The sequence below is a fragment of the Anoplopoma fimbria genome, chromosome 13, assembly GCF_027596085.1.
Source record: "Anoplopoma fimbria isolate UVic2021 breed Golden Eagle Sablefish chromosome 13, Afim_UVic_2022, whole genome shotgun sequence".
In the NCBI taxonomy this organism is placed as follows: Eukaryota; Metazoa; Chordata; class Actinopteri; order Perciformes; family Anoplopomatidae; genus Anoplopoma; species Anoplopoma fimbria.
This window is the reverse complement of record NC_072461.1, coordinates 10,933,486-10,958,967: the sequence shown is the minus strand read 5'-3', so window position 1 is coordinate 10,958,967 and position 25,482 is coordinate 10,933,486. Positions and strand designations below refer to the sequence as shown.

Below are 25,482 nucleotides of genomic sequence, written 5' to 3'. Positions count from 1 at the left end.
TGCGGGTGGTGTAAAGACAGCAAAGTGTAATTCTTTGTGTTTGTTGTGGGCAGTATGATGTTTAATCTTCTCAGAGTCAAACGCTGAGGCAATATAAATTCAGCTTGTCACCACACACACACACACACACACACACACACACACACACACACACACACACACACACACACACACTTTCCAGCCTCCCATTCTTTTTTGGTGCTCTCACGATTCTCTGAATTCCTCGCTGATGTCAGAGAAAGCTTCCCTCAGGGTTATGCTCGTCCGGTGAATATGTGTTTGGCTAGAAGGCCAAGGTGTTTGCGTGAGCGCGCCGCAGAGGTATGGGCTGCCTCCAGGGATGGGAATGTAAACACAAAACCTCAGGCCGAGATGCATAAATAAATAACTCTTTCACATAACACTGAGACACTTTATTGGTGATCAAATTCCATCCCTTTTCCAGAGCGATATGAGGAGTGTTGACCTATAACATCAGCAGTACAATAAATAAAACCGAAACATACTCTCACATAAAAGACATCAAAGCAATAGTCCAACATGCAAACATACTCATACATTCTTTAGCAATAAATATTCACACTAAATAAATTATCTATAAAATATCTAACAAGTTCTGTTTTTTGTTTTTTTTACACAGCATCTATTGAAGCAGTCTATTCACTCTACTGCTTTCTCGGGTCCTCAGACTCCTCTTGTCCACTTCGTCTTTGAGTCGCGCAGCTGGCTGGGGACAAATGGAGAGACATCAAAAGTCAATAATTGTGTAAACATAGCGTCAAAAAGCATATTATGTAAAAGCAAAACAATTTCGTAAGAAATCCAAACTGCTATTTGGATTCTGTTTGCTTTGTCAAAGATTGTCAGTACATTTTTAAAGTCACATTTCATAGATATATTTTACGTGATTATAGCATCTTACAAATTATTCTAATAGAATAAGTTTGCGTTTGTAATACAAATTAAACAGTTAAATAAACACCCTGGTTCAACGTTGCCCTACTGTACTTGCCATGGTTTGATTATTAACATTCTGGGTGTGTACACTTTTGGTTTTGGCTCCTAATAAGATGTAACAATCTTATAAAACTATTTATTGTGTTTACCACCTGTCCAATTGTCTGACCACTCCTTTCTTGTCATTGTTCCGTCGGAATTTGTTGTTGCAACTTAATATTTTCCCACATTAATAAAACTATTTAAAGCCTGCAAACCATTAAGTATAGGGAATTTAACGTCATGACGTTGGTGAGTCATATGAAAGAATGTAACCTACGGCAGTCGGCCCATTCTTGAGGCAACAAGTTACAAGTTGAAAAATAAAGTTCATACAGTTGTGAGGAGAATGCTGCACGGCCACATTATTTGTCTCAAGGCTAAAATTTCTGTGTCAACACGTGATCATTTGCGCATGAGGTCAGGCCTTAGTTCCCTCAGCACCTATAAAAAAAATGTACCATCCAAATTAGGACATATGTTCCCTTTAGCCCTATGTTCCATTATTATCATCCTTGGCTCATGTTAAAATCTGTCTATATCTTATTGAGATATCACGCAAACAATATCCAATATGGACACTTGGTTGGTCGGGTTGATTAGGTTTAGGCACAATGAGTGAGATTGGTTAGGGTTAGGGTAAGGATATCAGGGTAAGCCAATCAGAGGCAGAGTAGGGCGGGCCATGCCTGCCATATTAGGAGAAAAAGATTGTGACTGGTAAACTCTGATGACATCATTGTGCATAATAATTAGCCATGTGCTGTGCATGTGTGTTTGTTGTAGGCCATTGGAACACTAAAAGGATTTCCGTCCAATGGGACATTTTTCAGACTATTGGGGTTTCAGAATAACGGGCCGTTGGAACAAGGGTACTGTTCTCAGGGATTATAGGGTTGCGTGTGTAGCTCAGTGAGATCTGACCACGAATAAGCAGAGTAATTAAGCTGTTACATCAGGCTCATCTTGTGTCGAGTCAATGTGTCAGTACTGTTATTGTTTTGACGCATAGGTGAATGTGTACGATCGAGTGTGCGGATTCTCTCTAAGCTGGTATGCGCTGGTGCAGTGACGCGACAGGCAGTTACATCCCCCGGGCAAATCCTGGATAATTCCTCTAGTGGGGATTCCTCTCTGCGTGATGCAACCCTCTGTGTTCAATAACAACAACAACAGGCATACGGATTCTTCTGTCACTCTCTGAGCCCACTCTTTCCGGTTTGGCTTAAGGCTCTCGTGAGCAGAGAGACCCGGCACCGCCCTCTGAGGGCTTAAGCAAGACTTTTGGGAGAAATAAATCACCAAAATATACACCACCGGAAATATAGGAGCGTCTGATTGCATGTCCTTCTTACAGCATAACAACACGTTTGCACAAATGGCATTAACACAGCATCAGCTCGGTGAATTAGTTTGGGTTTTCATTTGGAGTCCCAGCAATTGACTGCTTGTTAAGCCCCTTCACCTTAGTTACTTTTGCTATTGATTATCCCATTCTAGTTTTAACATAGTCATTTATTAATGAATGTATTATTATTTTATTATTAATTTAGAAAACTATAGCTCCTTCATTATAGTTGATAACCTTTTTTTTCGAGAAATTTTGCCAGTAGATTTGACAGCTATAGCTAACTAGCTAGTTAAGCTGACGTTACATGGTTAAATCTTACTGAATCTAAAGCTTTAATGTTTTAAGCTGACTAGTTAAAAAAAAAAAAACTCTGTAAAGTGGTCCTAAATATGCAATTGCTTGCTATATTCATGATATTGTGCTAAAAGACTGAGGCTAAAGGTGCATGTCTAAAGGTGCAGCAAACGTTTTCACCATTTGATGGTCATAAAGATGATATGGAGAAATAGCATTGTGTACCCTAGAGCTTTACCGTACCTGCTCACAGTATTACAAGTATGATAAGGATGAATGTAAGAACAGACTGTTTTTGTTATAACATAAGGGTAACCCTTCGCCAATTAAATTACTTAACAAGAGAAAAGACTTTTAGGGCTAACTGATGTGTTTGCAATAGCTATCTCCTAGAGCAAGTTTGGCTAGGGTTTCTGGTAACGTTAGGGCTAAACTCTAATACAGTATTGTCCAGGACAGTTCACACATTAGGGAAATACTAGACACCCTGGAAGCGCTAGGTGTGAAAAGGGCTTTTTCTTTTTCTTATAACATACTCTGTAACCCCACAAAAATGCAGAAGACAACGTCCCTGTTCTTTGAAGAAACGTTTGCTTACTAATGTAGAAAGCAAGGCTGTCATGCTAACGTTTAAAGCTTACATTAGAGCCATTGTTGATTTCGTTAACTCTATGACTGAATGTGTTCGGCAACAAAGTTTTTCAATGACAAAGACTGAAATGTCAAATATATGTATATGTAAAAATGTCAATCGATTTCATTGGCTAAAATAATACAAATTTTTACGGTTTTCTTGGATTAAGATAAGACTAAAATGCCCAGACTTTTAGAAAAACAAGATGAGGTTAACTAAATATGCTAAAAAACTAACATGGACATTCTACATGTGCAGGATTAGCACATGAAAGCTTAGGTACTAAATTGGACAATCACTATTTAGTGAGCTGTTAATTAAAGTTTTTAAGTTAAGGGGTATTGAGATATTATGAATGGCAATTTAATTGACGCAGTATTAATTGTTGAGCTGAAAGAAGTACACTGAGAGTGATAAGTCAAAACCTCATTGAAACCTACCTCGTAACTTGACACCCTCATACCACAACGTCCCCGATGGGTTTCTGTAGCTTCTCTTGCTCAGTCCCAGTTCCCAGGTAGGATGCCAGGAAGTTTTTATGTGATCTGTAACTACAAAAGACATCCAACATGAGTATAAAAGACGATTATACTTCCTGTGATTATCAGACGATCACAGTTAAATTATTTTGAAGGTAGGAGAGTCAGATACATCTTTTATCCTATGTGAACAAATGACATTCAAGAAGCGTTTTTGTTGTATTTTGGCAGCATTTCTAAGGCTTAAGCCCATTAAATTGTTAGAAGACTATTTATACTCTGGCTGTTTTGGTCAGAAATGAAATGGGAGGTAGTTTCGCTCACCAAGTATTAAGTTTTACTTTCTGTCACCATCCCCACCCAAGTACTTTGGCTACGTGTGGCTGTAAAACAGTGGACTCTGACTTTGCCCCACATGCCAACAATAGATGTAATTTGATAACATATTGATAAGGAACTGTGGTCAAACAGCAAATGACTCGTCAAACCATTACAGTAAGCAAGAAATGGCCGTTGATGAGTAACACATCCATCCATGTGAAAGTTTAGGGGGCAAATGAAAAGTCTACAATAAAAGTAAGAATGAGACATTAAGGCTGTAGTCATTGAGTCAAGCTTGAGAAGGCGGTGAGCAATACGTGTATAGTGCGGGCGTGTTTGGGTGTGTTAATGTGCTTTTTGATGTGTCAGTGTGTTTGAGTGCCAAGTGTTTCTGGGCAGGATGTTTGGATTGTGTTATGCAGAGATTTGCAGGTTGTGGATGGTTGCCCTCATGCATTTTTCGCTGAAGCATCAATGTTCTGAAAAAATATAAAAAAATCTGACAAGAATAAGAGGGCTTTTGTACCAAACCACTGTCTTATTAAAGTTACAGCTATTGTGAAATGTGTTATCAGGTTTCAAAGCAGGAGAGAAAAAGCTGGTAACATTGGTTTCAAGTATAGTCTAATCTGGTTCATAGTTAGTTTTATATGTTGTGATTTTTGAGTAAAATCTTTGAACAATTTTAAATGTTATATACAGAGATCCTGTACAAACTGAACGTCTTTTGATCTCTATTAAAAATATTTTATACTTTATTTATACTATACAAAAGAGGAATGAGCTGAGGAAAACAAGATATTTTTCTTGGGGAGGCTGAAGAATAGATAATCAATTAGATGGCTCCAGTGACCTGCAAAAGTAGGAAATAAAATGATCTAGTAAGAAATAAATAGAAGAGTAAAATTTGAGTAAAAGACAAGATTTTAATTTATGCTATCAACTGATGGTGTACACATTTTTTTACAAAGATTTACATTGATTTTATAATTATTTAACTAACAATATAATTCATTGATGTACTCAGTTATATTTATGACTTGTCCGTTCACAGTGTTTGGGGCTCAATATGATTTTCCTCTGTATCTCCCAGTTATTATTTGGCTAAATTCCCACGTGTAGGCTACAACAATGCGTATCACTGCCACCTTTGTTTGCTTAAGCCGGGTTTAGAATAGCATTGAGGTACACATATGCACCTGCCATTGAGGACATTGTACCAGTTTTACCACTTGATCCCTCACTGTCTTCCCACCCACTTACACAAACTTACCCAAAATGAAAATACGTGTCTGCTTGTGTGTGAGCTACTTGTATACTTACTGAGCGCAAGTCATGAGCAAGATGGCGGTGCAGCTGATGACCGACAGGACCACAGCGATGATCACTAAGACCGTCTGCACTATCTCGGTATTGCTGATCTGATCCGACCCAGTCGCCCCAAGAGACTGGATCCCACAGCGACCCCCGTCGTAACCCTTCATACATCTGCAGAGCGGAGAGTTAACAGATCCGATTGATCAGCCAAAGAGGAGATGTGATGTTAAATATTAAACTAAAAGAAGTTTGAAGCAGGTACGGAAACTTGGTCACACCTGTATGATGCACTGAATAAGGTCAACATGAGGAAATCAACTGTATCTCTCATAATTTGTGGTAAATTGAAATAATAATTTAGTTATTTAATTTTCTATTCTTGCTCGTCAGAAAGTTCCGCAAAAATAAATTCTGAAGATTCTGATTTAGGAGGTCAACACATAGTGAACAGACGCTGTACTCACATGCACACTGGCTCCTGCAGGCCCTCTATGTACTTGCAGTAACCGTGGATGCAGTAGTCCACGTGGGTGGAGGTGCAGGGATCCTCTGTGGTGCCGAGGGTCGACGTGTATCCGTTGGCGTAGAACGTGTGTTCAGGGTTGAGAGGAGTCGTGCTTTTGCTCTTGTGCTTGTTCCTCTTCTTGCCTTGGCCTTTCCTTTTCTTCTTCTCATCTTTACTGGGATGTAACACTGTGGCAGGAGAAGCTGCAGGTGAAACTGTTGCTCAAGTTTATGCCATTGTTTTAGTTTAACTTATGAGGACTCTCTAGACTTAAGGTCTTGATAAAAGACACATTTCTTTAAACCAAAAAAGCTCAGAAGTTATGAATAGTTTTTACTTTTGTGATGGTAAGACCAACATTTTCAAACCAAAAATAAAAAAAAGATTTGTCTCGCAATAGACTACCGTACATATTTTAACACGAAATAAGGTTCCATGGGGATTTCTGGAAGCAGAGATACTCTGCCTATCTATAAACAGAATATCATCTGACAATTTAGTTTCTTCATTTCCCCATTTTGTTCAAGAAATATATATTTACCAATCACAGATTTAGTTATTCTATTAACTGTGAAATACCAGCTTCTACCCATATTAACTAGCATTTGAAGTGGAATAAAAATAAAAGTCAAGATGAAAAGAGTTGTGATGGTCGTACCAACAAGGCTGAAATTTTCGTTGTCCCCTCCCGAAACCTCCTCGTCTAGTTCCAGCTCGTCATCGTCACCCAGTGAAATCTGGAGGACCTCCCCGGAGGCCGGACCCCCGGTCACTCCGGCCAGTTCACCGGAGAACGTGGCCTCAGATCCCTGAGCACCTACAGCACCGGAGCCTACTGCAAAGCCAACAAGACACCAAGATAACGTGAATAATGAGTGAGATCACCCCAACTCTACATCTAGATATGAAAGTGATGAGCAGCAAGAGGCAGTTAGGGTCAAAGTTTACATCATAATGCAGTTTTTTACGTGTGTTTATATGTCTACGCTCATTTTTGGGAGCATGAAAATTATAAATATCCAGAAGACATAAATAAAGACATTTAATCTTTTTCCCTATGGGGACAAGGAAGAAAGGTTGCTTAGTTACTTACAATTGGCATAGGAAATTGCAGACGTTTACATCTGACTCATCCATTCATCTTGAAAATATTGAGAGCTTGCAAATTAGAAGCTGAAACCAGTACAACCAGTCCACGTCCAAAACTGCACTGTACTTGGGTTAGGGTTACACCAGCCAAGAACAATGATGAACAAGACTCAACCAAAAGGCCAATGAAGTATTTAAAATATGTTGACCTTTCACATAGAGACGTGCTTCTGAAAATTAAAAAAACACCTGAATATGTCTCTCCTGTCCTCACATGCAGACACATTTCTTCCTTCCTACACTCCTCCTCCTCCTCTTTCCTCATATCATTTCACATTTATCGTCTTTACATTTCATTGATTCACATACTCTGCACACAGAACAGAAGTACAAGTCCAAACTTACCGAAGCACAGGAGACAGGTGATGGTGAGAGGGTTCATATCCCAGGAAGAGTGTTGTGTGTACGGCAGTCCTGTGCTAATCCGTGCGTGCAAGTGTGTGTTGGAGTGTGTGTGTGTGTGTGTGTTTCTCCCCTGCTGTTAGAGATTGTTCTTTGCTCCCTTTGCCTCCTGGGTGCAGCCTTTATAACCAACGCCAACGCCTGCCTGCCTCTCAACTCCAAGGAGAAAGAAGGGTGTGTGTGTCTGTGTGTGTGTGTGTCTGTGTGTGTCTAATGATTAATATGCCTGGGGCAACACATTTTGCACCTCATGTTCTCAAACATGACGAGGCTTCTGTCGGGGGGATTATAAATCCCAACCAGATCGAGACACAAAAAAGTTTGATGTATTCTGACAAGTATCTGGTCGCCATAAAAAACACACACACACAAACATGAGTTCCTGCTTCTTTAACTGTTTATTGCTTCCACTCGTGTCCCTCTATGGTCACGGATTAAGCCATAATTATTGAGTCAAAATGCAGTCAGAATACTGTAACCAGGTTAAAACCTTAAAAACTTTTAACATAATGAAAAATAGCAACTTTAAGGGCTGTATTTTATTTGGAGATTTTTTTTTTATATGTTATGGAAGGGTTTAATGAACTTTACTGAAGGTACAAAGATGGTCAATCGAAAGAAGGATCATAAAAGTGGTTGGGGATTGGTAGTCTATCAAAGGTGAGAAATATGTCCAGGGATGGTTATCATGAACACAGCAAATTCACCTTTGTAAGTCAAAATTCACCTGCTTTTTGACTTACATATAAATCACGTTTTATTATTGTTTAAACAGTGCACTTTCACACTGAATTATATATTGTTTTATTTCTATTTTTAACTCTGTCACTATTATGTCAGTACTCCATGTCTGCTCTGTGTTGTTCAACAGAGATTGTTTCAGTGTCTGATGATTGGTGTGTGTGTGGCGATAATTAAATTATTATTTCAGTACACACCATAATCGTGAGGAGACCCAGAGGCATGGGTGGGGATGCTGCTCAGATGGGTGTGTTGGGTTATGTTGTTGTGTCTGTACACAGAAGCTGTCCCATCGTCCGTGCTTCGTTGGAATCCGAACAGAAACCTGCAAGGAATGCTGGGAACTTCTGTATCTCATTCCTGGGCCATCAACAAACGACCAGAAGCTCCTCGACATGTATTTTGTTTATAAGGGCTGTCGAATTGAATTGTTTGGATTATGTGTAATGGCATTGGGGATGCGTGATATGAACGTGTGGAAAGTCTGACACGACCCTGGAGAGAAGCACCTCATGACAGCCGCCCACTGTAAACACACTGCTACACAGCTAATGGCGCGTTCTGACAAACAAATACAGCCCTCCAGATTTGTCAAAAATTATGCACTACCACAAAACTTTTACAAGCTTGGTAGCTGACCACCATTTTTTCCCTTGTGTTTGGTCTCAGGCCTTCCTTAGATTGGCCTTTTAAGGTTGATTGCCTTGATTTGTATCACCTAATGGTATAAATGGCTTTCAGGTGACAGCTATATTCTATCCTGAAGAAGTTTCTGTTGTGTTCCCACTCTTTTTATTTGTTGGCTAAATGCTGATATAAACGTACCAACATGCTAATGTTTAGCTGGTGTCCCATCTTTTAAAGGTCTAGTGTTTAGGATTTTGAGTTTCCGTGAAGAGGACCCGCTTCATACTTAAGTATAAAGGGTTCAATCTAAGGTAGCGAAAGCACGATTCTTATTTTCAGGTGATTTATACACTAAAGAAAACAAACTTATATATTTTTTATAAAATTGCAGTCAGTAGATCCCCTAAATGCTACACATTGTAACTTTAAACACAAAGTACAGTTTGGGCTAATAGGATGGTCAAACCAAAATACTTGCTGTTGGAGTAAAATGGTCAGGGCATCATAAGGATTCTTCCTCTGGGAACCATGTCTGTGCACATTTTTGTGCCGATTTATGTTATAGATGTTGGGATATTTCACAGGATAAGTGGAGAATTTGACCTTCTGGTAGTCTAAAGGATCACCCAAGTCATTAGAATGCATCCTCTGGGGATCACAAATGTCTGTAATTCATGGCAGTAGCTGTTGAGATATTTCAGACTGCACCAAAGTAGTGGACATCACAGTACCACCCCTATAACCATGCTGCTAAAGTGGCTGACAAAATAACAGTGAAAACACAACATGAACCAGCCTTTAGCTGCAAAACAAATGGTACACGTTGAACTTTTTGTTTTCTTAAATGACACAAGCGGATGTAGCTTAATGGGGCTTCCATCAACCACGTTACTCACTGCATGAGCAACCTACTATTACTTATGCAGTGATTAGGTAATAACAGGTACACAGATAGAGCAGTGTGAAGATTAGCGCCGCATTTCCTGAATTTTGGATATGTTTATCCACAGGTGCTATATATAGAACAGAATGTAAGCCACTGAGTGGGTGTGTTTGTGGGTCTTTGTGTGTGTGAGCGCATGCTTATCTGTTTTTAAGTATGTCTTAAGTTAAGTGAGTTAATGTTTATGTGAGACCAATGCTGTTCGTTAGCATACAGAACATCTAAAGCTGCTCCAGTCGTGTGTTAAAAATGGCTCATTGGCTCTGGATGAAGCACTAATGAGGGTGCCGAGAGTAAAAGGGTGTTATAGATTAACTCAACACCGGACACAGCATTCAGTAGAACAGACGATGATAAGGGCTGTCGAATTTATTTGCATTATAGTGTAGCGTGACCTCGCTATCAAATATATGTCATGTCTGAATTGTAGTAAAAGAATTTCAAATTTATTTGAAATTCTTTGCAGTAATTGCTTTTCACAAATTAGATATAAAAAAAACAAAATCAAAGGGCAAAAGTGAAACTTATTTTATAAATCTTAACAGTTAAAAACATGTTTTAATGCAGTTCTCAGTTGAGTTTATTAAAAGGACCTGACGTGTTTTGCAGTAAGTTTCTGTGCACCACCCTGAGAGCAATAACAAATCAAAATACAACCTTTGAATACTGATACTTGCCGATGACTCAGCTGTCTGACCCTGTACCCACTGTAGCATTATTTTCAGATTCTTTCATCCATCTTGTCAAAAGTGTAGGTCTTGTCAATTTTAAGTGTGTGCAGGAATGTGTATCCATTTGCACAGAATATGGACCAACTTTGAAGGGAATATTGCTCCTAAAAGTTAAAAGGTTCTAGTGACATCCAAATAAACCTTTCCAATAAAATTCCAAATACAACAATACAAACTGTAAGATTTACTTAGGTTGAGGAATGATAGATGCAACACTTTCCCACTTGTATTATCATGTGTCATGATCTAAAACTAACAGGTTAGTGAATCAAATGCACTGCTGATCAAAGGTGTCCTCCCTGGTTTTTTTGGTCATTTTTAGTCCTATATGTTTGGACAACCCAGTCTCACGGCAGTTTGTGAAATACTCTTAAAATGTACTCTATTTCACGACTCTCAAGCTAAAGTTTTAGGTTAAGGCAACATTGCGTTCACCACGGAGAAAAAAAAGCAATTGGCTGTCCACTGGCATTGTTTTTTATACTTCCCACACTTTATTTCAACACGTTTAATGCCTACCAAACATACGTGGTGACAATTTCATGTATTCCTGTGAGACTGGGCTAGTTTGGAAGTTTTCAGAGGTCTTCAGGAAAGCACAGGTGTAACTGGTAACATTGATGATGGCTCACACATCCAGGTGCCTGGAACTGTCAATCAAACCCAGCTGTTATTTATTTTATTAATTACACCTTTCATGTTGTCTCTTGGGGTCTTTAGAGGTTTTGAGGATACATGAAGCTATATATTGAGTTTTTAGGTAGAACTCTTAATAAAGAAGCAACACAATACACACTGACCCACTGTTACCTAAATTTGGAAACTTCTTTTACTTAGCAGATGATTCACTTTTACATACCTACAATTTGAAGGTATTATTGTGCAAAAACATCTGCATAAATGGTTCAATTTCCAAAGTCCAGAAAAGTTCTACAGAGTCAGAATTTAAATAAAGGAGAGCACAACTTGCGTACAGGAATGTATTTACTTTAATTTATATTTCATTGTACAGCTAATACTGCCATTGCAAAAATATAATTTGGTGTAAAAAAAAGAATAAAAAAAGAGGAAGAGTTTTTCTTTCAAGAGGACTATTGATCACATAGCAGAAAAATGTGGACTATACAAAGACTTGAGAAGAATGTGAAGACTCCCAGCTGTGCCCTTCAGACAACAATGTCATATGAAGTGAGACCAAAGTCAATGAAACAGAGAACAGAAAATATTCAAGTTCATTTTTGTAGCAGTAACAGAGCTTCCAAAACAAAACAAGATTCCAGTGTATACTTTAATACTACATAATAAATTATCAAAACCAGAATACTTTATGAAGAAACAAAGTATCAAATAATAAAACACATAATTGTTACACTCAGTGGCCAGTTAGATGACATCAATGGCTATTTTTTAATTTTCATAATAGCTATAAAAGGCGAACAATAAATACAAGTTTAACCAGAGGTGTTAGATATAAATGAAAAGCTCTAAAATAGTGTAGGACGGCACTGTTTGAAGGGGAATGACGGTTAAGACTTTATTATCATTAAGTTTAATGTTTTGATCTCTCGAACCTCAAAAATTAGCTCTCCAAAAACTTAAATATTCAATCTCACACTAACTGGCAACAAAGAGCCTGATGTGAAGATGCTAACGCACAATTGACCCTTTCCTTAGTCCCGCCCTCGAATGCACACTGGCCAATCATTAAATCATCAGCCAGCTTTGACCAGGGTGCTACAACTATCCGACTCTGGTCGGTAGACTCCTTATGCCGTGTTCACACCAAAAGCGAAGCGAATATTCGCAACGTGTCTTTGCGTCAGTTTACTCGCAGGTCCGTTTGTGTTTATTCGCTTCATTCGCGCTAGACGTGTCGCAGAGGGGGAGTGTCTCATCTCCATGGAAACCGTTGTCAACTCATCCATTTATTTCCGCCATCAACCATTCATAAATAACTATAAATAACTACTATATCTGCTTTATACTTGTTGTGGCAGTCCCAGATATCCCGGGAAACTAAACGCCGTCTTGTCTCGGTTCATAACATCATCCGGTGGCGCGTATTCACTGAATCCAGCAAGCCACACGTCGGCTGGTTTACTACAGCTGTATGGACCGAAAATAAACCATTTTACTGTGATTTAATTCTAATAAATGTACAAAAAGGGACGCCGAAATAACAACACAATGATGGTTGTTTGTAAAAAGTCAGAATTCATGTTTTGTTAGTTCTCTCTGCAAGACGACAAGGACATCCCTTCATAAATGCTTGTTTTCTGAACGGAGCTCGGATCGATGACAGAATGACAGGAGGAGAATCTCAACGCTGATTGGCTTTCGCAACACAGCGTCACGCGAATTTCACAATTTCGCCTCATTCGCGACGCAAGGCTCGAGTTCGCGTCTACACGAATATTCGCGTCTGTGCATTGACTTTACATGTAAACTGAACGCGCGAAAATCCGCAACGCTTTTGTTGCTGATTTTTTTTTTTCTTTTTCAGGCTCGGACACTGCGTTTCTAAAACATGTTTTTTTCGAAAAATGTTATAATATTTATTTAGGGAGTGCAATTAGTGACAGTGTGGGCTCCATGGTAGCTCTGCCAGCTTGACGTGGCTTAGCAAGGGGTAAAATGCTTTGATAATTATCATTTTAATGTCCGTTAGCTAAGCTATGGGTTGTTGCCTTAGAAGTTTAAAAAAAACAAGTAGGTTAACCTTTTGTTTCACAGACCAAAATGTCTAAAAGCATGGATCACTACGATGGGTGTTCGACAGCCGCTTACCACTTATATTTCTTTACACTTTCACATTCTTCCATGATTTTTCCATGACCCCCTATCATTGTAACCAACAGAAACTGCCTTTGTGAATCTCAACCATTCATCCTTTAAAACACGAGGGCAGCAGGAGCTGAAACACGAACCAGTGCGACTGGTAACAACAATCGCACCGCAAACAAAGCTGTTTCTTTTTGGGTATTTTTTTAATCTCTTTGTGTCGATCTGCCTGCTTGATGAAGCGATCCAAAGCCGTTTGACATCCACTAAACCGGCCACTGAGTGTAAGGTCATCAGGTAACGTCATGGTGCTGTATGTTGAAATGTTTTCATTAGGGAACTCGGGATATCCTGGTTTGCATTTTCCAGTGGTGGATGCAGTGAGTGTGTGTGTGTGTGTCACTCTAAGCTGTCTGGACTCCTTTGTAACCTTGCCGCTTCTGCTGACGTGGGAATTTGTTTTTCTTATACCTGTAAAAAAATAACACAGAACATATTCCGTTTAAATAACTTTGTATTCTTGGGATGAGCTGAAAACTTCAGGGGTGACCAGCTTCTAATGTCTAAAGACAAGTCTTTGAGGCCGTAATCATCGTCTGTAGTTTGACTTGTCTCCGCATGAAACAGGTTGTTGGGGCAGACTTTACGTAACGAGGGGCTTGATTTGAAACAGAAGGTACACCTGTTGACATGCGGAGGCAAGTCACACTCCAAATCTAATGATTGCACTTTGTTTTCATGCCACCAGTAACAAAATGCATTAGCAAAAATAAGGGGTGTCTGTTAATGGATCCCTAAAAGTCTTATTTTTCCCAGTCCAGGTAGATTTACATGAAAAATGTCACGGTATTCTTTTAAATTTATAAAACCTGGTGACTTCTTGTACAACAGGTTGAATAGAATTCTCTGTAATGGTATTTTTTTTTTCACTTGTTTTGAAAAAATAAGAACTTGAGGACTTAATAATAGCCATAAATTAGCCTACTTAGAAATACTTGTTTTACAGCATGTAAAATGTTAGATTCTAGTAGACTCCAGCTATAAGTTAAATGTAGTATCCCTGGTCAGCTACATCCCTGAAATACAGGTATTAACAACAAGTCACATTTATCAAAGTTAAAATTAACAATTACCCTTCATATATGCAAATAGTAATTTCACATAAAAAATCTAAACTATTGCAAACACGTGTTCATTCACAGACTAATTCCGTACCATTTGCAGCAGAAGTACAGAGCTCCGGCCAGACCTATAATCAGCAGAACCACACAGAAAATGGTGACAATGATCTGTTCTTCTGCAATTTGCTGAACGACGAGCTCCAGTTTGCTACACCTGGGGCCATAGAAGCCCTTCTCACACCTGAAACATGAAGAGACAAAGAGTCATGCATGTTCACAACTGGTGATTTAAACTAGCACACACACACAGATTCAGGATCGTACTTGCAGTGGTGTTCGTTGATGTCCACCAGTAGCATGCACTGGCCCTTGTTCATGCAGTAGCTTTCAAACGTGCTGTCGCAGTTCTGTGTCGACCGCTTCACCACATGAGGGCGCTCTCCTCCCTGACCTGAAAAGAACAACAACAGGTCAGCTGACGCGAAAGCTTTTTCACAGGAAACTCTGCCTCTGAGGCTTGTGGAATCACAAACATTTATTATTTATTATTTGTTATTTGTTTAAGAGCTGCAACGATAACTTGATTTAATAATAGAAAGACAAATTGTCTGCAGCTATTTTGATGATTAATCGTTTAAGTCAAACATTCGATGGTTGCAGGTTCTTCAAAAAAAGTATAAATATTTTATATTTTATCTTTTTCTACAATGTCAAGCCCTCTGTAACTTTGTCTCAAAAGGTGCTGAACAAATAAAAATAAAAACATATGTCACATAGGATTTCATACATGTTACCCCCTCGAAGTCAACATGTGTTTTATTGTTTTGTGTCTTTCATTCAGAACGTTGGATGTAAAAAATCGATATCAAAATTGGCTGAGCTAAAATCATAAAAAGTCATAAGTGGCCAGTATAGGTGACTTCTGCATTGTTCTTGTTTTCAAAGCTATTCAATTTACAATTGTATCAAACAGAATAGTAGCAAATTTTCACATTGGACAATCTGACAGCAGCAAATGTTTGGTGTTTGACAAGAAAAGCGTCTTAAACTGATAACCAATTATCAAAATAGTTGCCCAATTTTCTCTCGATCAGCAAATCGTTTCAGCTCTACTCCTGTTTCAAGATCAACATTTGTTATGTTTTTTGTTTTTTTTAACCTTAAGATTTTATTTTTATTTTGAGTTTTTTTAAATCCAAAATGCAAATTGCAAGCAACATTATCTACAGTTATTCAGAAAATAACATCCCTTACTGTATGAGATTACTTCCAGTTGTCCAAATGCATTATAATTCTTGGAATTATGTATTTAAACCTAAATTTCATAGACACATTCTTGCACATTTATTAAACTTGACAAACGATGTGATGTGTTGCAGTAGTCTGGGTGAACACCTGTTAGAGAGGTGCTGTCTGCAGTCTGCAGTCTGGATGAGACGCTCCTGGTGAAAACGTACGGCAAGAGCAGCATGACACCTGTTGAAGAGAATATTGGTGTCATTAGTTACACTGGTTTCAAGGTCATAAAGTCAGTTCTATTGAGCTTAACCAGCCCTGTGTTGGTCTTGAACTCTCTTTTGGGGGACGGACCGATAACTTGAACGGTTTTAAGGCATTTCGGTACACACTTCTTTTCACATATGATTTTTGACCTCATATTTGAAATGTTTTTACCATAAACTGTGTAAAGGAAGTGGAATAAGTCACCATGACGTAACAAATTGGTTTGTGGACTTCCTTTTTGATTTTGGCATTTTGGCCGTCGCCATATTGGTTTTTGGCCGTTGTGATCTTGTTTCTTTGCAACCAGAATTAACACAAGAGGGTGGAGCTAAGTATAACCGAATGCTGAATAAGACATTTTTAGGCGACCAAAATTTAACAATTAACCCACACATTGTGAAAGGGTTAAAGGTTTATGAAGAAAACACAGGCAACTCCCAGACCGGACAAAAGAGTGATAGCGACCTGTCAATCACCTGTCAAGGTCGACCCGCCCTAAAGCAAACCGTACTTTATGGTCTATTTGACTCTAAATGGACCATACTTTACCAAATGAACATCATGCTGTATTGAAGAAGACTTGAAACTAGAGATTGAGAACATAAACTCATGTTTACAATGTTTACTGAGGTAATAAATCAAGAGAGAAGTAGAGTCATTTTCTTATAGACTTATATACAGTCTGACTTCTTTTGGCAACCAGATAAGTCGCCCCCTGCTGGACAGAAGTGAGAATGCACTTCTGCATTGGCTTTATTTTTTCAGACCCGGAGGTAACCTCTTGGTTTTTATTCAAGCTGACGATAACCTTAAATTCATAATTTACAAGTTTTTCCCACATGGACACTTTGACCTAATTTCACTTTTCATAACAAATGACTGTTGTTGTTGTTCATAAAGCCTTGATCTAACATACAAACAGAGAACTCTACAGGTGCACTTGTCATTTCCACATGACAAGATTATTTAGTTTTACAGATTAACTACATTGGGGAATTTGAATTGCTTTAAATTTGCATTTGTAACATTACATTTTATATGAGCAAGGGGATTGTTACAGTATCTTGACCATTTAGTCCACAACACCCTAAAAGGATTCATGTTTGTTGACAATGTTTAGATAAGACACCACCACACTAGCATTTAGATAACCTTCATAAATCACAAGTATTGTGCTGAGAAAGGTCCAATTCCCTGCCAAACCTTGGCAACTATAGGACATGAAGCGGTGTGGCTCGAGGGGCCTGTACCAGCCTGCAAAACTTTATAATGCGCTGCATCCGCAGACGCCCACATTCCTGCAGACAAAAAAACCCACATGAACCTGAAAGCAAGATGTGTCTGGTTATAAAGCTGGTTATACTCGCTATAGAAGCCCGGCCATCATCTTGCCCGATCCGGGGTTTCAGCCTGTTGTTATGGCTGCAGAGGTATTTTCCACTGTGTTTTCTGCCAGAGGACTCAGTCTGGTTGTTGGGTGTTTCTGACATGGCTGATTGGTTTAAAGTGCAGAGATGGAAGTATCAACAAAGCAACTTTTATATTACTAATAATATCGCTGTCCAATCAGCCCATTTATAGCATTAGTCACTGAGTCACAGCGACACGTCGACGTGATCCCGATACTCATCCTACCTCCTTTAATCACTATAATTTGGACGGGAATTGCACCTGTTTTTTTCCAACGGTTCTCACACTAAGGAAGATATGTGACTCTCGTCTGGCACTGAGCTGGTTAATACAACAAATCTAGGGTAAAGGCGAGTCACAACAGGCTGGCTTTATATGACCCACATTATCGAAAGCAGCAAAAGGAGGGAAAGTTATCAGTGCAGGGAAACTCCTATCATGATGACTGGTTAATAACAAGAAGGCATGTGTGGCTGATCAGTGGTAATAAACAAAGGGACGAATAGAAGCATGAAATTACTACAAAACTCTTTTCTCCTAAAAAAAAAAAAGAAGATTCCTGATTCCTCTCAGGGTTTGTAGTGTTTACGGTACTGAAGGAACTGCACTTAAGCACAATTTTAGTTTTTGTACTTTGAGGATTTCCATCAAACTGGACTCAACATATTGGCATATGACGGCTCGGCTCGTATGAAGTCTTACGAAAGTTCCCCCATATTTTTTGTGCATTATCCTACGAAAGTCCAGCAACACATGTCAATATACGCTTGTTACATGCATACAGTGTTTTCAAAATAAACTTCCGTCTATACAGGAAACAGCTCGGTTAGGTTTAGGCAACAAAACTACTAAGTTGGGTTTAGTAAATGTTTTTGAAGTACTTAGTTAGGTTTAGGCAACAAAACTACTAAGTTGGGTTTAGTAAATGTTTTTGAAGTACTTAGTTAGGTTTTGGAAAAGATTGTGGATTACTCTGGTTTAGGCAACAAAACTACTTAGATAGGTTAAGGAAAAGATCATGAAATACCTAGTTAGGTTTAGGCAACAAATCTACTTAGTGAGTTTTGGAAAAGATCGTCGTCTGGGTTAAAATAACCACGGTAGTGCTGTAACTACATTTTCGCAAGTTGTGTGACAAATAAATCAATGTAGACTTCCCATTTCACATGGAGAACGAACAGATGTCTCCTGGCTGAATGATGGTTGTTGGACCCAATCCGCCTCCCCTCCCCTCCCCTCCCCTCCCACATGCCCTGTTTGCGGTCTTCATACTTCCTGGTTTATGATTACATGGATAACATACAATATAATTTCGTGGGACATAAAACATTGTACTTTTTACTCCACTACTTTTATTTTACTGCTACGATAACTTTTTATTTTGCAGTTAACAAGATATGTTTGGCTTGTGAGGACCTTATGAATAACTAGTGTCTCATTTATTTCCCTCTTATATATCTGCTTGAGGGCCAATAATGTAGAATTATTTAATATTTCAGAAAAAACAAAACATGAATACAAATGTACGCAGAAAGAGATATTTTCCTTTCTTTTTTCCTCCCATATTAATCATCTCACGACCCCATCAGATTTATCTCGTGACCCTTTGAAGGGGCCCGACCACTAGGTTGGGAACCACCGTAATGAACCATCAAACTGTATATAAAGGATCTAGAACTAACTGAACATCTAATAATGTCATAATAACAGAATGAGTACTTTTACTTTTGTACTTAAGTGTGATTTTAAATTCGGGACTTTCACTCGTAATGATGTCTACTGGGCGCTCGTCAGTTTATACAAGCTAGAATGTTATATGACTCTTTCCAGATAAAATGAACGCGAGCAACAAGCAGATGACAGATTTAATCAGACCGCATGCATTTGCTTCCAAATAATAAACCATCATGGTTTCATCACCAGCATTTCTCGGCATCCCTCGGGCTCTGAGCCCAGTGCGTGCGTCAGCTCATCAACGCATGAGGTCCTTCGCCCCGACTCCAAAAACTTCCACTCATTTCTGAAGTTACTCGTAAAGTGAAGAAACAGGCCTCAAGTTCTGCGATAACTTATCACTTGACTAATATGTGATAGAAGAGGAAATTTGATCTTTTACTAAGAACAAAACCATGTAAAATACTAATTAACAAAAATGCACCTTAGGTGAAACAGAGAAACTTAAATTTTAAACTTAAATTGATAGGTTTTTATTTTCACATGGGTGCATAAACACTGCTGAATTTAAACCGATGAAGTAACATTGCCTCCAATTAAGTTATTTTTCCATAAAAGATTTTATGTATATGGTTAAGAAATTATGACACTTTGGAGATATTTTTATTTGACATTAGCAGCATTTTTCAGTGGCGGGTGAGGAATTATCGATGTAAAAACACTCCCACTCAAGTGAAAGTCCTGCATCCATAATTTCACAAAAATAGCAGAAGCGCTTCCTGCTTAAGTATAAAAGAAGAAATCATTACACGGCAGGATGGACTCTGATGTGAAATATTGCATTAGTGGATTATTATTTATTAGAGTTATTATTTGCTACCATTCAATATACATGTTTGAGGTCCCTTTAATTACTTAAATACACATCTGGGTATTTTAATGTGTAACATTGCATCATGTTATGTAGGTCTTGTAACCACTTTCAATAAAATATAGTGTAAATAGAACAATATTCCCTGTGAAATATTATAAAATAACAAGATGAATATACTCCAGATGATATATATAATATGATAACATGCTGCATTATAAATAAACTACTTTCACTTTTGATTACTAAAAATACATTTTTACTGATACTACTTAAATGTAGGGGTTGTAATGTAGTACTTTTACACTGTGGTAATTCTACTTTCACTTGAGTAAAGGATGCGAATACTTCTTCCAACACCGAGCACAAAAAGAAAGAGGAACTAGAAGTCAGTGGAGTAAAAGTATAAGGAAGTATAAAACACTCAAGTAACAGTGGCTCAAAAATGCACACCTTATAACAGCAAGTTGCTTTTTTTTTTTTTTTTTTTTTTTTTTTACCAGTGGCCTTTAATGCCTCTTCTCGCGGGTCCCCTTTGCTACGTTAAAGCTCCGTGTAGGTAACAGCCCGAATCAATCACATCGTCAAATCAGTGTTAAAAACAAAGACAAACGTTTAAAACAAACAAAAACTCACCGATAAGCGAGAGGAGCGCTGAGGGTTTGTTTTTCCCCATTTTCAGAGTCGACAGGTCGCTGACAGGAGGCTCAGTGGCGCACGCAGGTAAGACACAATTATGTGGATTCCTGGCGCTTCCGATTTGTCCAAAGATAACGATTAGATAAAAAAAAATGGGGGCAGGCGACTCCTCTCCTGGCACACAGACAACCAACCAAACCAGTGGGCTTAATCCTGCTCTCTGGGTGTGGTGAAAGACGCCTGTAATTTAGACAATTTCACACTTCAAACGTCAAAGTGAAAAAACCCTGAAGGCACCGTTTTAATCAACAAAACAAAACGAGGAGCTGTTTCCTGTCATCCTTTTTTATCCTTGATGGGCTTCTTTAAATTCAGATGTACTTGTAGTTATATTTGTACTATATCAGATAGATATTGATGGAATAAGTATTAACAATGTGTATTTAGGGAAACGTAGTTATTCTACATTGTTCAAGTAAAGGTCCTTCATTCAAAATCCAACTTAAAGGTGCAATACACTGTATTCATAGCTTTGATATAGTTGCAAAAAAACGATTAGCTATGTGAAGATACAGCGGGTAAAATAAGTATTGAACACGTCACCATTTTTATCAGTAAATATATTTCTAAATGTGCTATTAGAAAACCAAACAAATAAGTTCAGAAATTAAGTTATGTGTAATAAAATGGAACGACACAGGGAAAAAGTATTGAACACGCTTACTGAAATTTATTTAATACTTCGTACAAAAGCCTTTGTTGGTAATGACAGCTTCAAGACGCCTCCTGTATGGAGAAACTAGTCGCAGGCATTGCTCAGGTGTGATTTTGGCCCATTCTTCCACACAAACAGTCTTCAAATCTTGAAGGTTCCGTGGGCCTCTTCTATGAACTCTGATCTTTAGTTCTTTCCATAGATTTTCTATTGGATTCAAGTCAGGTGATTGGCTGGGCCATTCTAGCAGCTTTATTTTCTTTCTCTGAAACCAATTGAGAGTTTACTCGGCTGTGTGTTTGGGATCATTGTGTTGCTGAAATGTCCACCCTCGTTTCATCTTCATCATCCTGGTAGATGGCAGCAGATTTTTATCAAGAATGTCTCGGTACATTTTTCCATTCATCCTTCCTTCAATTGTATGAAGTTTGCTAGTGCCGTATGCTGAAAAACAGCCCCACACCATGATGTTCCCACCTCCAAACTTCACTGTTGGTATGGTGTTTTTGGGGTGATGTGCAGTGCCATTTCACCTCCAAACATGGTGTGTATTATGGCATCCAAAGAGTTCAATTTTGGTCTCATCTGACCAGACTATATTCTCCCAGTATTTCACAGGTTTGTGTAAATGCTGTGCAGCAAACTTTAAACGAGCTTCAACATGCTTTTTCTTCAGCAATGGAGTCTTGCGTGGTGAGCGTGCATACAGGCCACGGCGGTTGAGTGCATTACTTATTGTTTTCTTTGAAACAATTGTACCTGCTAATTCCAGGTCTTTCTGAAGCTCTCCACAAGTGGTTCTTGGCTCTTCTGAAAATTATTTTCACTCCCCTGTCAGAAATCTTGCGAGGAGCACCTGGTCGTGGCCGGTTTATGCTGAAATGATGTTCTTTCCACTTCCGGATTATGGCCCCAGTGCTCACCGGAACATTCAGAAGTTTAGAAATCCTTCTGTAACCAATGCCATCAGTATGTTTTGCAACAATAAGAGCAGAAAATTTCAAATTCCTAGCAAAAATAAGCAGTTATCATGAAGCGAAATGGCTCCTCCGGTCTGATTGTGTTAAACATGCAAGGAGAATTTTATTGTTGTAGCCGGTCATGGTGGAGATACTATACTGTTGGTGATTCTGCAGTAAACTCTTACAATGCATTAGATTACCAAACTATTTTGTTTGGAAAAACTGAATCTATTAGCCATTAGTAATGAGTAAAAACAGCTTTATAAAAAACAGCTCAATATTTCCATCTGAAATGTGGTGGAGTATAATTAAAAATAAAAAATCTCTGTCCAACTAATATTAAACTTAAACGCAGTGAAATATCGAGAATTCGACTGAGATACTTTCCACCTCTTCAGAGGGTTGTACTTTATCTAGACTATACTTTGGTAAAAATCCAACCTAATCATAGGCTACCTGCACCTATTATAATGTAAAAGGATTATGTTTATTAAGTATCTTAATGACCCTGAGTTTCTGTACAGGCTTACTGTTAAACTGGTATTTCTGGTACTGGGTAAACTGGTGAATGTTTACACATACTTTAATTATATTAGAAACCCTCTTTGCCATTTGTTTCCTTGCATGGTTACCAATTTGTTCACAGATTTTAACTGTTGAATGTTTACATGTGTCTGTGTTTTATGTGCCTTTTTATATTAAAGGCACATAAAACTTATTTTATTATGTGTGTTTATTCTATTTATTGTTAAATTTAATATTCCAAAATGGTGCAATAACAAAGAAAATGCTTGTTGAGCCATACAATTAGACAAAATATCCATTTCCTTAAGTTACAAGCTAATAATGATGTGTTTGTTTGTGTTAACTCAACTTTAATCAACAAAGATTTCAACAACACATACATTTTAATAAACTTTATTACAAAAAGTAAAAACACTTAACACTTTCAATAAGTTAATTGCTATATTACAATAAATAGTCACAATTTCACCCTCATTCTTTGAAGGACAATAAAGTGATTTATATCTGTTAAACATAAATAGACACGGTTTAGTCTTTTCCTTGCTTGATTGAATGATGTCAATCTGAATAGTAGGTCATCTTTATGCACATTGAAAAGTCCAATAAAAACACAAAATCCAGCCCGTCTCTTAATTGCTTTGTAAATGTTTTCCAGCGCTGTGTGTAATGCAGTATGATGCTTTTTGTTTTATATTGGTGATGATGAAGATGACGAACAGGGGGTCACACTGTCAACTCAGATGTTGCTGATTTTTTTGAGCGATGCTGATTTTATACACCTGCAGAAAGAAAAGAATCATATGAATTAGAACGTATTCTTGTTACCAATTCAATACATCAATACTACATTCCTCCCACTGCCACATTCCCCTATTACTTTATGCAGCTTTGTGTGCAGAAAGCCTGCAGATACTCACCTCTTGTAGGCCAAGCAGTAAATTGTGGCGACCAGGACAACGATGAGCATGGCTATCCCCAAACAGATGGGAATCAGTTGCACCTGATGTGGATAGCTAGCCTTGCTTTTCAAGAACATGCAGCGATGCCCGGTGTAGGAGGACTGGCAGCTGCAGATTACACAGACAAATATGTGAGCACATTCCAGAGCCGAACACGAACCAACATGTGCATGTGGATGAGAGGCTGTGTGTCTTTCTAATCTTCATAACTAAAACAAATTCGGGGGAAAACGGTGAGCCTATCGGCTAGGCTTAAACGTATGGGAGATAGCGCTTACATGCAATGGGGTTTGTCGCTGTCTTGGGGGTACATGCACTCTCCACCATTGTTGCAGAACTGTTCATGTTCACTCCTGCACGATCTGTATAAGTGCCGAACCTGAGGTTTCTCCATACTGCCTGCAGAGAGAGAGAGAGAGAGAGAGAGAGAGAGATAGGGTGAGAGGCTTCATAATACATTCTCAACTTCTTATCACAAATGTATGGGGGCCCATTTGTTCCACCAATTAATTAACTGACTAACTTAGAAATTAAACAATTAATGAATCAATTAACCAAAAATATGGATACATCATAAAACAATAGTTAAACAAATGTATCACTGAGTGAACAAGAAATGTAAAACTTGCCTTATGATGAATTTGTTTTACAAAAATTTAAATTTAGAGTCAACAAAATAAGCGAGAGAGCCACTGCCCTACTGTTTTGCTCCTCATTTAAGAGCACATTGAGTGCCACAGTTTGGCAAAAAAACGACTCCACTGATGACACTTACTGTTGATGAGCTGTGTGGTCATTGATGAGTCGGACAGAGCAGGAGTTGCTGTGGTCAGCATTGCAGATTGTCCTGTTGTGGTCAGGAGAAGCAGCGCTGCCATTGCTGTGAGGAGGGCTGGAATACATGGAGGATAAGATTCTTTATTTTACCAATGCTGTGATTCTTTAACTCCTCAAACCCCCAAATCTGATAGAGAATTGCCTTCAATTTGGTATAACAATTGTCCTTTTTCTACTTTCATAGAAAGGTCTATATTACCAAAAAAAGCAAGGACCTTTCAGCTTATTTAAACAAACTACAAACTCGCCTAATTAAAATAATTTAAAATGTAACACCATAGAATAAACTAGAAACTTACCGTTCTCCGCATACATCTGTCTTTGTGTAAACATCTTGTCTTCTGCCGGTGTGATGTCTGACGTTCTAAGCTCAGCTCCCTCTGTGTGATCAGCAACACGCTTCAGCTGAATTTATATACTGAGCTCTCGACCACTAAAAATGACGTTCAATGGATCTTTGATCCATTGAACGTCATTCAGCTCTTTTCTTTTTTTTTAAATGAGAAGCATTTCCTTTCTTTTCTCTGCATGAAAGTCTAAACCGGTTTGATGATGGTGGTCGGGGAACGCGTTTGCCCGGGAGCTCTTTACTCGTGGTTTCTTCTTTGGAAGTTATTTGAACCCACGCAATGCCGTGGCAGATATGCAGTTTTGAGAGGTTGCTACATTGAAGATGACAGGTGTTGTGAAAGCCTCAATTTCTTCAGAGGGGGGTGGGGGGATAACATAATGTTATTTGTTCTTTGTGGCAGCCTCTAAGTTTTTTGAAAAGACAGAGAGGACGAAGGCTGTAAAAATTGAGTAAAGAATTATTAACCAAAGTTTGGGATATACAGTGTTGTAATGTAGAGTAATGAGCCTTCAGTTGTAAATTGGCCATCTCTTATTTTATTAAAATCTCAGCACCACTTCCTGAGGTACCTTTTATAAAGGGTTTATGAGCTCTAATTAGTGCCTTTATTAATAGTTAATCAGTAATTTGCTTATGTTTTAAA

At 38.4% G+C, this 25,482-nt stretch overlaps 3 protein-coding genes across 3 annotated transcripts; all 3 read right to left on the bottom strand.

Annotated features, from left to right (window-relative positions):
* Positions 1–665: 665 nt before the first annotated feature.
* Positions 666–7,428, bottom strand: areg (amphiregulin). The gene is made up of 6 exons (XM_054611820.1): positions 7,392–7,428; positions 6,556–6,732; positions 5,857–6,085; positions 5,399–5,563; positions 3,716–3,826; positions 666–727 (listed from the first exon to the last, which is right to left on the bottom strand). Exons 1-5 carry the CDS (start codon positions 7,426–7,428, stop codon positions 3,733–3,735), a joined length of 702 nt encoding a protein of 233 aa, XP_054467795.1. The 3' UTR covers positions 666–727; positions 3,716–3,732.
* A 6,121-nt stretch (positions 7,429–13,549) lies between these two features.
* Positions 13,550–20,526, bottom strand: LOC129101789 (proepiregulin-like). Its single transcript, XM_054611714.1, has 5 exons — positions 20,487–20,526; positions 15,786–15,868; positions 14,717–14,838; positions 14,487–14,633; positions 13,550–13,742 (listed from the first exon to the last, which is right to left on the bottom strand). The coding sequence occupies exons 1-5, from the start codon at positions 20,524–20,526 to the stop codon at positions 13,676–13,678; spliced, it is 459 nt and encodes a 152-aa protein (XP_054467689.1). The 3' UTR covers positions 13,550–13,675.
* A 2,901-nt stretch (positions 20,527–23,427) lies between these two features.
* Positions 23,428–24,854, bottom strand: LOC129101866 (epigen-like). Its single transcript, XM_054611819.1, has 5 exons — positions 24,787–24,854; positions 24,426–24,542; positions 23,929–24,049; positions 23,609–23,758; positions 23,428–23,470 (listed from the first exon to the last, which is right to left on the bottom strand). The coding sequence occupies exons 1-5, from the start codon at positions 24,818–24,820 to the stop codon at positions 23,428–23,430; spliced, it is 465 nt and encodes a 154-aa protein (XP_054467794.1). The 5' UTR covers positions 24,821–24,854.
* Positions 24,855–25,482: the final 628 nt, after the last annotated feature.

Bases quoted from the DNA above. Each gene is read 5' to 3' on its own strand.
- areg (XM_054611820.1), bottom strand. From the start codon at position 7,428: ATGAACCCTCTCACCATCACCTGTCTCCTGTGCTTCG. The intron at 6,086-6,555 runs GTACGACCATCA...CTCCTGCCACAG, and splicing joins CGAAAATTTCAGCCTTGTTG to TGTTACATCCCAGTAAAGAT. The intron at 5,564-5,856 runs GTGAGTACAGCG...TCCGCTCTGCAG, and splicing joins CTGCAGGAGCCAGTGTGCAT to ATGTATGAAGGGTTACGACG.
- LOC129101789 (XM_054611714.1), bottom strand. From the start codon at position 20,526: ATGGGGAAAAACAAACCCTCAGCGCTCCTCTCGCTTATCG. The intron at 14,839-15,785 runs GTTCACCCAGAC...TTTTCAGGTCAG, and splicing joins ACAGCACCTCTCTAACAGGT to GGAGGAGAGCGCCCTCATGT. The intron at 14,634-14,716 runs GTACGATCCTGA...TTCATGTTTCAG, and splicing joins ATCAACGAACACCACTGCAA to GTGTGAGAAGGGCTTCTATG.
- LOC129101866 (XM_054611819.1), bottom strand. From the start codon at position 24,820: ATGTTTACACAAAGACAGATGTATGCGGAGAACG. The intron at 24,050-24,425 runs GTAAGTGTCATC...CTCTCTCTGCAG, and splicing joins GACCACACAGCTCATCAACA to GCAGTATGGAGAAACCTCAG. The intron at 23,471-23,608 runs GTGAGTATCTGC...TTCTTTCTGCAG, and splicing joins TACTGCTTGGCCTACAAGAG to GTGTATAAAATCAGCATCGC.